The 13,154-nt window shown below is 41.0% G+C and overlaps 2 protein-coding genes across 5 annotated transcripts in view; one reads left to right on the forward strand and one right to left on the reverse strand.

The window, feature by feature from the left end:
* Positions 1–8,358, reverse strand: part of wdfy4 (WDFY family member 4) — a 43,701-nt gene extending 35,343 nt beyond the window's left edge. For 2 of the 4 annotated variants that reach the window (XM_028602915.1, XM_028602912.1), the window contains exons 1-8: positions 6,448–7,624; positions 5,160–5,405; positions 4,045–4,156; positions 3,103–3,230; positions 2,779–2,907; positions 2,431–2,620; positions 1,638–1,827; positions 836–996 (exon numbers count right to left, since the gene is read on the reverse strand). In XM_028602915.1, the coding sequence (XP_028458716.1) occupies positions 836–996; positions 1,638–1,827; positions 2,431–2,620; positions 2,779–2,907; positions 3,103–3,230; positions 4,045–4,156; positions 5,160–5,405; positions 6,448–6,468 (1,177 nt within the window). In that variant the 5' untranslated portion in view covers positions 6,469–7,624. The other 2 variants (XM_028602913.1, XM_028602914.1) reach the window with 2 other exon arrangements.
* Positions 8,359–8,468: 110 nt separating this feature from the next.
* si:ch211-223a10.1 (putative ZDHHC-type palmitoyltransferase 6) lies at positions 8,469–13,058 on the forward strand. The gene is made up of 10 exons (XM_028603559.1): positions 8,469–8,784; positions 9,384–9,519; positions 9,666–9,776; positions 9,887–10,019; positions 10,166–10,344; positions 10,459–10,532; positions 10,711–10,873; positions 10,976–11,058; positions 11,503–11,693; positions 12,080–13,058. The coding sequence occupies exons 1-10, from the start codon at positions 8,667–8,669 to the stop codon at positions 12,563–12,565; spliced, it is 1,674 nt and encodes a 557-aa protein (XP_028459360.1). The 5' UTR covers positions 8,469–8,666; the 3' UTR covers positions 12,566–13,058.
* Positions 13,059–13,154: the final 96 nt, after the last annotated feature.

The raw sequence follows: 13,154 nt of genomic DNA on the forward strand, positions 1-13,154 counted from the left end.
AGCATGATCTGCCTTGATAGAGTTTGTTCGCTGCATTGTCAAAATGTTTAGAGGAGGTCTTAGATTTGGGAGCCAAAACACACTTGTGTTTGTTGTGAATAAATATATACCTGGTTAGTAATAGGATTCATGTTCATACTTAATCAAAATTGCATAAAATCCAAATAAGATCAGCACAAAACAGTCCCTCTGGTGCCTCTGCTGGAAAGAGAGCTTCTCCTTGATGTGAGGGATGGGTGCTGAGTGTGTGTATCTGTGTGTATAATTAGGTGTGTGTGTGTGTGTGTGTGTGTGTGTGTGTGTGTGTGTGTGTGTGTGTTTATTATGGACACTCTATTTACGAGTGTTGAATGGAGGTGTGTGTGCATCTATGATAGATGGCTGGTTGCTGTAGGCCAGTGGTGAGTGGATGTGGAAGATCCTAACAAAGTTAGAGGGAAAGCTTCCACTTCATCATCCCAGACATAATTACCTCAGCTTCCTGTTAACCTGAGGGGTGTTGTGCACTGCAGCGGGGTAGCAGTGGGGGAATGGAGAGCCAGGGTGTGTGGGAAATCAGGAAAAGGGAGTGGAGCAGTTTGGGTGGGTTATATGAGGGCAAAACTGCAAAGGAGGGATGAACTATGTGGTCATTTGGGGGACCCATTCCCCTCCTAAGCCTATCTTTGCTGAGTCATGCATGTGATAATAATTAGATGGTTTGGAGTGTGAATTTGGAAGGGATGGTTCAGAGTTTATCCTCATAATACAATCAGCTGTTAGTAAAGATAATTATGGAGGGGTTGCCAGAGAATAATAATGCAGAACTTACAAAAGTGAAAAAGACTTGACCTACCTTTGGTGAGTGGCGGGTCAAACTTAAAGGCTGGAGGTTGGGGGTTGGTGACACAAAGAGCCACTTTCAGCTCAGTTTTTCCCAGCAGGGTAAAAGATGCAATGAGAGCCAGCAACTCCTCGACAGGCTGGAACTGTTCCACAGGAACACCTTCCTCACAGCTGATGATGGTATGATGATGAGACAAAAGGGTTACGTTAAATGCGTAGCAGAGAGTAATAAAGATATCTGTGTACTGACTCTAAGTAAGGCTGGGCAACGTTCAAAAGATTTTGATACCGGTACCAATGCTGTGACTTCAATACCGGTTCCTGAACGATACTTTTTTCGAGTATAAACGTTTTTTATTTATTTTTCAGCTCCTACTAAGCGAGCCCTGTTTCTGTGTGTAATGTAGTTTGTCCTAATTGTCTCTACAACGTGTAGACAGCCAATCTCCGCCCTCCAAGGTACTGGAATTTGGTACTGAATGTCAAGGCATTTTTTGATACTCTATTCTAAGGAGGCAATTCAGTCAGTGCCTAAAAAGTGTTTAATTCAGTACCCAGCCCTAACTCTAAGAACAGACATAACCTTATTATGAAGAAGTCCACCCTTTGAAGGGGCTGTATATTTACACCATGAAATTCAACTTAATTTCAAAGAATGTCCATTTACTCTTGACCAAGACCAAAAAGAACACAAACATTCTTTTGATGCCTTTTCATTTCTTTTAACAAGTATGTCCTCTCTAAGCGCACTCTTTGATTGAGTCTCATTTAATTTTTTTCATTCTTCTTCTGTTCATGTCCCTTTATCTCACCGTTTCAGGATGTTCTCAAGGGCCCTGTAGCCGTTGTTGGTGTCAAACTCCACGAAGAGGGCTGGATTGAGCGGATAGGCGTCTCTAATGAAGCTAAACACAGCCACAGCCACCTCAGCTAGCAGAGGCCCTGAGACATCAGCACTGATGTGCAGCAGGTTCTGGATGCAGATACGCACACAGTTCTTGACTAATGAGGAAAAGACAGAGGTCACTGGTTAGTGAATAAGTAATTACTCTGCGATATATAGAGTACATCAGAAGAATAGTGTTTTCACACACAAAGTTTCCAATTCAAGAAACACATCACCACAAACAAGCACTACTTCAAGTGCACTGCTCTTTTTCAGTGATACAGTTCCAATAAATTCCTTCACTCCTGTCTTCACCCAGATTTGACAAACTGCTATAGAATAATGATTCTATAGCAAAGAGAAAAACACTTCTTGCTGGAAAATGCAGATATCTTCTTGGTGTCCAAAACAAATCGAAGTAAACTTATGTGTAGCAGAACATTTAAGTGAATTATCTGTGCTGATGGAGGCATCATGTGAAACTTCTTGCAGTACGTCTTTCTGCTGGGATGCATGGTCATGTGTCTCTGTATAATCAACTCATTACTGGAATAAAAATATCTGTCTGCACAAATCTAATTAGCCACTTTCTGTGCAGCCTGTTTTCTGATGTAATGTGTTTAGTGGAACGAATGTAGAGTCTATTATAACAAGGAAGCAAAACTATTAAATGACCATAAGATAAACAGAAATGTTACTTCTACCAATAGTTAGCTCACCTTGCAAGCTCGGGACAGTGTTGCTTGTTGCTACAGCCGAGACTGCCTTGAGCACGCGGGAGGCCTGATGTCTCCATGCAGCGCTGGTCTGGTCCCATAGTGATGTGAGGCCAATGATAAGACACTGCAGTTCCTGAGTTTCCACCAGTCTCTCAACATTGGCTGGCTGCCTACAGAGCTGAAGGAGAACCTGGTAAAGAGCAGAGGGAAAAACTTTAGTGTGAGACCAAAATCCAATGAAAAAGGATAGAAGGAGCATAGAGGATAGGAAAGTAGAGCTTGCATGATGAGGAAAACAAAATACAGAGAGTAAACAAAACGTAAAATTAAGCTATTGCCTCAACTGACCTGCGTTAGGTGCTCTTGAAAGGTCTCTTCAATGGCCAAGTTCTCCTTTTTAGCTGGAAGGCACACTAGCAGGTACAGACATTTCACCAAAGCAGCAGGAAGCCCTGGGTTTATACAGGACAATATATCCTACACACACAGACACACACACACACACACACACACAGACACACACACACACACACACACAATGTTAAGGACTTAACACAAATAAGAGTAATTTCCCCATGAATGAGTGACTCCAATGACATGTAAAAAGGTTTTCGGCAAGATCCGTCAACTAAAAGTATGGAAACCTCAGTTCAAAACTTTATTTTCACTCACTGAGCTGTCAGCTGTCAGCAGCAGCAGAGACTTTAACAGCAGCCATCCTTGATTGTCTCTCCCGTCACAGTTTGTCTCCTTAGTATCATGCCTCTGGAAGAATCGCACCACCTCACCACGAGCCCCCTCTGAAAACAGAAAACTCAACATGACAAAACATGTGCTAAACAATGAGCCTAAAGAATGTGTGATGAACAAGTCAAAGACAACAAGGGAGCAAGACTGTTTATACTGTAGCTGCTTCACTTCACAATCGATTGCCACAGAAATCAGTAAAATCCACATTTCAGTAAAGTGTACCAGTGTTCAAATAAAAAGCAAAATGCATATCGAAACAGAATTTTGGCGTTGTCTAATAAAGTTTCATTTCTGTTTTCCTAGAGAAAATTTGCATTGTTTCTATTTTGGCAAGTGTCCATTTTTGTGCTACGCTAGAATTGAAATTATTTTAATGACAGTGACACCTAAAAAGAAAGTCACACTTACAAGTACTAAATAGCTACAACATGCTATTGCCTTATTAAACTTGAACCCAGTATCAAAAACCAGAACCATCTACTTGCCTAAAAACAAAAAAGCTTCTCCTTCAAACCTCCAGAAAAACACATAAACAACCAGCTACAGAGGGACAGGGAGTAAGACAGGTGAGACATAGAGAGAGAAATCTGACAGAACATCAGTAGATCAATGTAATAAGAAAGAAAGAATCCACACCTCAAGAAAGGAACTACATATTTTTCCACATTTTTTGGAACAGATTGCATGTTCTGCTTTGGCGTTCCATTTTCAATGGCATGAGTGACATTTACAATGTGAGAAAACAACTACTGGAAAGGAACAGCAGCACACAGAAAATGCAGAAGTAGATAGAGGAGGTAGAAAGTCCCTCCACCTGGAAAAACAAACGGCTGTATTTGATCTGATATGAGCAGTTGTTAGTACCTGCAGGTTTTTCCGCCAATCTGGTGTGGATGTTATGGATGACAGCATCAGCAATGAGAGCTGCAAGCCCCTTTATGTTCAAACCTTCAAGTCTGCCTCCATCCTCACAGACCTGGGATCAGAGATGAGAGTCTATTATACAAAGATACTGGTGGAGAGCAACAAACACCTGTGATATACTGACAAAATGAAGCATGTGATGAAATTGCATTTTTGGGTGAAAACTGTATCTAAATGTGTCTTTAATATACATTTTAAACTTTTTTGGTGTAAATTAGTAGCACAAAATGACATGTTGTACTCATTGGGTTGTACTTTGCCACATTTGGTGCATTATAAGATACGAGATGCAGTAAAACAAAAGTAACTACACTATAGTTGAATGCCAGCTGCTTTGGGTAATGCACTACACTATAAATAATAAAAGCCAAAGCACAATATATGCTCTTCGGTTTCATAAGAGGATATCACATTTCACTGAGTTTGCTGTTCTTAAGTGAGGCCCTACGTTCTGCTCAAATCTCTGGTCATGAGGCTTCTACATACTGTATATACCAACACACATACACACAGAACTACACACAACACCAAAGAGTGATTACGTCTGCAGTTGTAAGCCCAATCAATGGTGTTACACACACACTGACGAGTGATGGAATTTACACCGAGTGTGTGCCTGGGGTAAAAAAAAGTCAGGAGGTTTCTTGATAACTGTGATGCAATTCAGACACGGAGAATGAGAAATTTCTCTTCTTCCAATTAATCAAAGCGAGGCCTGAAGCTATGGCTCTAAAGCGTTCAGTTAACTGTGTAGATTTACTGAGAGACCACATATACTTCCGTTCAAAGAAACAGCCCACACAGCCACCTCACGTTGTCATTCATGCAGTCTGGAGCGGTTTTGGAAACCACACTGTCCTGAGGCATCCATTTAACCTATGCAAGGTTGGGTATTCCTTTTGAACTCCACTTTAAATTCTCCTACCATGGTCGATTCATGACTCCCCAGTTGACAGTAAAATAACTAAATTAGTTTTTTGATGAATAGCAAAATATAACTCTAAAAGAACAATGTGACGTGAAAAGGCACACATTCTTGTCCCAGTGGTCCATACCTGTATGTAGAAAGGCAGGACTTTGACTAGATGCTCTAAAGGAACATGGTCAGTTTTGTGGTCAGGGCTCGAGCATTTGTGAATTCCCAGCTCCTGTAGTTTTTCCCTGAGCACTTGTTGGAGTTGAGGGTTCCTACAAGAGCCCTCCACTTTCTCCACCTTCAACTCCACAGAGACAGATAACTCCCCTGAAGCACTCAGCTCTCCGGTTTCCTTATTGATCCTTTCCCCTTTAGCAGTCTGGTCCTGGAGGGAAAAAAATAGAGCCAAAAGTAAGAAATCCTTAGATACCCTGAGTTTGCATAATATCCAAAATGTATTTTAATCATATTTGTCTCACTTCCTCAAATAAATTTGTCCCAAAGCAAACCTTCAGCCCTCATCCCCTACCCAACCTCTGTGAGGGATCCGTGTGGTATAATTGATGCCCAAGTTTCCGTAATTCGAAGCACATAATGCCAGTAAATATTAAAAGCTTTTAAAGCTTCAAATTTACCACTGCATGGACACTTTTTACGGCAGAGTTTGGTTTTTTTTTACCATTTTTTCGTATTCTTTACTTTTATACCATGCAATATCTAATCAACAGTAATTGTGCAGTAGTTTGATAATACCTAATAAGTCCTGTCACTTACAAGTTAACGTAATGTGCACATATGCAAGTAAGTACCTTTTGTTCTTACAAAATCAAATGAATGTGACAATGATAAAAATTACTCTACAATTGAATTTGAATTCCTTCACACAGGATGCTGCGAATACAGTAAATGTTATACTTCTCTGTCACACTAAGTGTGAGTAAGACGTCTTCCTCCCAAGCAGACATGTTACTGTATGACTGAGGCTTTGACTAGAGCATTGTTTCCTCATTGCAGTTACTATATATTATTTTTGGCACTTTCTGTTTAGAGTCACACATAATGAACAATGAGGGAGATTGGTAGAGGCAGACTGTTAAACTGATAAGCCAAAAGCCAGTAAAATCAGTTATGATGGTAAAGTAAAGGGAAAGGCAGTTCACATTCCATAGAAATGAATTAATACTTTGATGCTTTCTCATGTGAGAATGTTCTTTGTCCAGAGTGTGTGAGAGAGACCGATAGCAAGAAGACGCAGAAGCATCCAAAGTCATTGCTTACTTGTGAAATGAAAAAGCAACACATAGCCCAATTGACAATTACATACAATCAAGTATGTCAAAGTGAAATACATGATCAAGGTTACAATGACACTTCTGCTGCCTTTAATATGCATTTTGAAAAATAATTCATGGTTCAAGTCCTCTTACCTGTACTTGTGTGAGAGCCATCTGGGATTTTCCCAGCTCTAAGAGGACGCGGTTATCAGTGTTGCGTTAATCCAACTGAGTGAGTGGTCTGTCTCAGTTCCCATGTTAGAAGGAAAGACAAGCATAGACCTGCTAAGATGTGACTAGCGCTTACTGTGCTAACCCTTCTATGAAACTACAGCCCCTACTAATCTGCACCAAGCAGACTGAACTTTGAACAAGCAGAGCAACTCAAATCAGCTGGCCCAGGTCATGTGCCTTCTTACTTCCTTAGTGAAGCAGAAGTGAAAAAGTGTTGTTTAGCTGGTTGGATGGGGCCCTCCCACCACAGCTCAAGAAGAGTCACTTTGCTTTTTATAGATATGTCATGTTAGACTGGTATGATATGAATCACAGCACAGGATCCCATGATTCAAAGCAGCCAGCAAACACCACTTGTAGTAATAGATTTATTTGGAGAGACTGAAAGCTTTGACTTATAGGAGAAACAAATACAAACAAGTTGTGTTTAGCCTATGTTCCATTAAAAAAAAGGTAAACAAACCTTTAATAGCATCAGAAAACATCCAAATGGATTTTGTTAGTGTTAAATCTTGTAATTAAAGACTAATCAATTCAGTAGGAATACAATATATTTGTTGTTTTTTTTCTTCTTTGTTTTACATTTGGTTCACATAATGGGCCTTGGATTGAATGCCTATAGAGTGTAACTGCACTTAGATTGTGAAACTGCTGTGTTTATATCGGTGACAGAAAACCAAAGCAGTGTGCTAACCTAATTTAGCTAAACAGCGCCATCTTGTGTGTTTTAATGATATATAAATATGCGGACAACAGCCAAATAGAGAAAAAACGGTCCCAGAAATAAATAGAAAACCTGCTCAATCGTGTAGCCCTTTCGTTTACTGAAGACATGCAGGAAAACTACGTGTAACCAATGACAATAATGCAGCCATAGTCGTTATCTGTGGTTAACTGTGCTGGTATGGGCATGGTATGTATAATGTTAACTCAGTGGCTTATACCGGCCGGGGTCTGAAAATGTATGTGATTAATTACATCTTCAACAAGTATGAAAAGTCAAGATATCTACGAAGAAAAGACTCTGCATTGCATTACAAAAGGAAAACAAATATTACTATAAACCTATGTTTCCGCTCATAAAAGTAGCCTAAATACCTCATCAGTCATAGGAATGACCACTTACGATCTCAATATAGTGCGTATACATGCCCCAATTTTCAATCCATTTTATTCCATCTGCAGGCCTGCAGTGTTGCCTCGAGATGATAAAACGCCATACGAGCTGATACACTCCAGTGCTTTGGCCAATAGTTGTTACATTGTTGCCACACTGTTAACTAACTTTTATAAGCTGACAGCACGTGCAATACGCAAAACCCTCCGAGCCTAAATTTGACGATGCAGTCTCTGCAGAACACTGCAGAACGAGTCGCACTCACTGTATTCATTAATAGTTTTAGGCTAGCGTACGTTGCAGTATAAACGTTGGCGAAATAAATACAATTTAGGCCTAGGCTAATAATAATAACACTTGCATGTATTGCATATTATGAGTTTACATTCCAATTATGTATGTTAAGCTAAATTGTATAATCTCTGCAAATGTGTTTTTCAGATTTCTGTCACCAATATTTCCACGTTCGCGTGCATGGGTTCGATTAGAGCATGCTAATTACCTTCTTTGTGAGTTCATTGGCGGATTGCAAACCAACTTTAAGGTGCATACCGCCACCTACAGTGTCGGAGTGTATAGAAAAGAAATAAAAACGAATAATTAAAAAATGAAACACATTCTATTTTGAAATCCTGCCTGTATAATTAACCTAACAACCCCCTTCTGATTTTCCTGAAGTTAAAACTCCATTCCTGTTCTGTCTCATATTTAACGATCCTCTTTGAATTATATTTACTGCAATGCATGTTTATAGGAACCACGTGTTTTGGAGACACAGGTGACATCACTGATCGCGTGACCTGCAGCAACCAACGAGGTGTCCAGGGCGTGGTCTGGTCAGCCTCAATCAGTTTAGCACAATAAATGATCCCCGTTACTTTGCAGCGAAAGATAATCTCCCTTCTCACTTTATATTGTGATGTTGTAGCGCCTCGTCCGAGGAACTGTTTTTTGTTGTTTTTCTGTTGCAGTTGCTGTCCTGTCGGTGGATGTAGCAGGCCGCCTCCGTGCACCGATCATAATGCATCCGCCTGTGTGCTCCGTTAGCGGTGGAGACATATTTGACTGTATACAAAGAGGAGATATTGAACTGTGTATACAGTTCGTTCAAAATGACCGATCACTTCTCAAACAAAAAGGTAAGGTGGAATAATATACAATACAGATCTTGATGTGGACAATTCGCTGAATATTTGTGAAACTACAGACCACTTCCTACTGTATGTATACTGTCAGCATACAGATCGCCTTTACCTGTCAGTGATGGTATTTCCAGATTTGCTTATTAAAAAGACAGATGTCCAACCGCTGATGGACATTGTTTTCCAAGAGAACAAACCTGTTATACCTGTGTCATGTGTCATTTATAATTTTGTCTTTTAAAAATCTGTACCAATTAGCCTATGTGCAATTATTATAGCATTGAGCAAGTACAATGTTATTTTCAAAGGACCACTTTAACGTTTATCGTGCTCCAGTGTCTCCTGATGTGATTTTGTCACAATGCCAAGGGGAAACCTTACCCTGCTGCAGCTCCTCTATGAGATGGTCTGGCACAGATCTAGATGGACAGTTCCTCTGACAACACAGCACAAAGTCACATTGTGCCAAAGGGAACCCTGAACCCGAATCCAGCGATCAACAGGCTGACAGACCAGGCATTTATGTCAGGCTATATTGTTACAGTCACAGAGACTGCAGATGGGATTGTGATGTGCATGTGTTTGTCTTCATCCAGGCTGGGGTGGTTTTACCCCGCTCCACTACGCCGCCCTCCATGGCAACCGCTCCATGGTTGACCTTTTCCTTAGTAATGGAGCTGACCCTAATGTGACATGTGATGCAGGACAGACAGCCTTTCATTTTGCCTGCAGGTGAGCAGTAGTTGCACATTTAGGTCTCTGGTGTTAAACAAACATGCCTGGATTCTTGAGGTGACAATGTCATGATCTGAGCATCATGCATTTTGTTCTGTGCTTGATCCTGTGTCATAACCGTTTGTGCTTTTGACTCCGATCAGGCAAGGGAACATCTTTATCATGTACCAAATGATGCGGTATGGAGCTGATTTGCGCCTCATAGACTTGCAGCGAAAAACGTCACTGCATCATGCAGTCACAGGGGGCAGCATGTGAGTAGAGGAAACAGCACATCACAAACTTGTCTTGTATTTGTTTGGCTACACAGTCACACACACACACTTATATATTGCATGCACTAACTGTTAGTTATCTTTCCCAGTGTTACAGTGCACTATTTGTGGGAGACAGGAATGTTCCGTTTCTCAGACACAGACATGCACCAGGTGACACCCCTTCACCTGGCGGCATCCACAGGCAACACAGAGGTGGTCCGGTATTTGCTCAGAGACCAGGTATGAGATAGTCTCGAATCTCTCACTCACTGACACGCTCCTGTTGACCAACAGTATGACTAAACTTTGGTTTCAACTGGGCCCGGTGCAGATGTGACTGTCTTTTAGCAGCAGCTGTGCACCTCAACCCTCTGTTTGTGTTTCAGAGATGTGCTGTGGATGCAGTTGACCAGCAGGGAGCGACAGCACTTCATGTTGCAGCAGAGAGGGGTGCAGTGGAGGTGTGTTGGACACTGCTGCAGAGAACAGGGTGCGGGATGCTCTATCAGAAGAACCACAGCGGCCTCACACCACTGGACCTCTGCAAACAGGGGAAAACATTTAGGTGAATCTGCTGTTTTAAGAAATCTGTTAGTACTAGATATCCAGTATGTTGACTGATTTCTCTTGGGATTCTGATGCTGATTAATAGATTGCTATACTGTGTATTTTTCTCTAGACATCAGCAACTCACCAAGCTACTGAGTCGGTACATTAATGAGCCAATACACCACAAGCCCAGAGAGTCTCATGGTGAATATTACTCTGTGGTTTTGTTAATTTCTTTAGAGATAAAAACAAGGGTTGTGCATGATGACAATGGTGATGATAATAATGGCACGGTAACATTTAAAGTGCTGTGTGTGCATGCATGTGTGTCAAGTTTTTCACACATCATTGTATTGTTGTATCATGTGTCTTTTCTCACCAGTTTTGTATTACTGGACACTGTTTTTTCCAACCCTGAGTGGAGCTGCCATCCTGCTGATAGCAGCCATGTTGGGAGGCTATGGGGGGTTAAGCTGCAGTTTGCTCTTCCCCTGGCTGGCCAGAAACATCTTCACACAGTACCACCGCATGACCACATACCAAAGGTTTGACAAAAAAATGTTGTACATGTGAAATGTTTATCAGTAAGTCAACATATTTCACTGTTTGTTATATCGCTGTTGAGACATCATCTCTCTTCCTTCCAGGTTACCCAACCCAATCTACTTGGGAACCCTCATAGCTGGCTTGTTTCATTCCCTGCTCTGCTTCTATGGAAAGATAATGCCTAATATCCTTAACAAATATAGCTCACATTAAGTCTCATGCCCATGCATATTTGTATGTATCATCTGGCTTTTTCTGCCGTGCTAGCAGTATGACATAATGCTCTCAATGTTGGTTGGTCTTTCCAACACTTCAGAGTTGAGAGAGAGGCATATCTCAAGAAAAAGCCAAATTACTTTAAAAGTTGGTCCTTAATTATCATGGTCCTCGCAGGATGATTCATAAATATTATAGTGCCACCCTCAGGCCAACCAAACATGTGACCAACATCTTGGTCTATGACAAGATATTCTAAAAGTATTTGGATTTTCATGAAATTACCTAGTCTAACCTTTCCTCCAGTGCCACCATTGAGCCACATTTTCCACACAGATATACACAGTACAGCAAATGTAATCTAGGATTTAGTATATTAAAATGACAATGGTTCATCCTTAACCTTTTGAATGTGTGTGGCCAATCAGTGTTCTGGTCCAGGTGGCAATGTTCCACTTCTCCCTAGTCATCGGTTTGTTCTGTAAGGTTCTGACTCAGGACCCTGGGACAATGGACAGAGCAGATGCAGATCCTCGGTTCTCCTGTATCGCTGACCTGGTGGAGAACAACCAGAGCCCTCACCGGTTCTGTCCATACTGTGAGGTAAAACATTCACACTGGTCCTGGTTCAGAGAGCCATGGTGTTTTGACACACAGTCCTTCTCCTCTTGGTGTGTTCCTTCACATGGTCTTCCCTTTACGAAAAGTTCAAAAATCTCAGATGTCACAATGAATCAATGATGTAACAATTAAATGTGATGAAATGTTTAAGGTGATTAAGTCTCTGCCAGTTGATTTTCATCCCATATTGAAAATAAAAATAAAAAGGTATCAAAAGCAGTAAATGTCTAAAAAGTAGGCGATAAAACACAAAACCTGCAGCATCCTTTTGAAAAAGGTAGCCAGTAAAGATGCGCATTTTCTAGTTAATTCGCTACATAATATAATAGTATGTTCTCTCCTGCCCACCTTGTCTTTGCTTTCCTCAGTTGTTTCAGCCCGACTTCACTAAACACTGCAAGCTGTGTGATGTGTGCATTAAAGACTATGACCACCACTGCCTTTTCCTCAACCGCTGTGTCGGCCGGGGAAACCACCGCCTCTTCATCTTCTTCATCCTCTTCATGGTTATTGCCCACCTTCTTTTTGTTGCCACGGCAACAAGTTACCTGTATGACAAGATGCCTGCAGGCAATCACAGCTTGTCATTGTGGCTCACATTGTTAGGGGAGGAGTTCTGGGTTGTGGTTATGATGGTTATGAATGCACTGACACTGCTTTGGGAGGCGTGGCTACTGACCGAGCAGTTTGATGCTGTTGCCACGGGAACGACCACCTACTTCAGACAGTGTGAAAGCAAAGCACGGCAGAGGTCACTAGGACAGCGCTGGGTTAAAGTACTGTCATTTCTGCTGGAGGGTCGAAGACGGGTGGGAAGCGGACAAAAAGAGGACAAGACTTCCATAGACATTTAAAACTGCCAGTTTGTCTTGAATCCAGCTGAAATTGTTTCATCGCTCACTTACTTCTCAGTTTACGGAGTCTTTGGTGTGCACTCAACCTTGTGATAATGTCCTCTTTAGATTCTGCCATATAACATGCTGTACTTGAATGTAAAATGTGGTTATCTCTCAATATTCTATTTTAATATACAGTAGGCTATAGAGTAGATTTATCAGCAGATTTGTCCATAAAGTGGCTAGCAGGATAACTACCACTAAGAGTTTAAATGTTCAACTAGTTTTTAGAAACGTCACAAAACCCTTTTAAGATAACAGTGTTCTAAATAATGTATTTGTTCACATCGCTCTGTGTAAAGTACTGGATATTTCCAAAGCTGTGTTTTAGCAGGTAACACCTCTGAATGAATGCTCAAATTTACACCTGTTTTATATCCCAAATCAGCAATTTTTTTAACACCATTGTTATTGTTGTTTGAAATAAAGTGCATCATGGTGTAAAGCATCATTCAGCGTTGTGATGATTTCTGTACTCATAACATTAGCAAGTCCTGAGATTAGCGATTAGCGATAATGGTTAATAGCAGATGCACTTAAAGACTTT

This window comes from Perca flavescens, chromosome 17, assembly GCF_004354835.1.
Source record: "Perca flavescens isolate YP-PL-M2 chromosome 17, PFLA_1.0, whole genome shotgun sequence".
Classification (NCBI taxonomy): Eukaryota; Metazoa; Chordata; class Actinopteri; order Perciformes; family Percidae; genus Perca; species Perca flavescens.

Excerpts from the sequence above, each read along its gene's own strand:
- si:ch211-223a10.1 (XM_028603559.1), top strand. The coding sequence starts at position 8,667 with ATGCATCCGCCTGTGTGCTCCGTTAGCGGTGGAGACATATTTGACTGT. Across the intron at positions 10,020-10,165 it reads GGTATTTGCTCAGAGACCAG|AGATGTGCTGTGGATGCAGT; the intron begins GTATGAGATAGT and ends TTTGTGTTTCAG. Across the intron at positions 10,533-10,710 it reads CAAGCCCAGAGAGTCTCATG|TTTTGTATTACTGGACACTG; the intron begins GTGAATATTACT and ends TTTTCTCACCAG.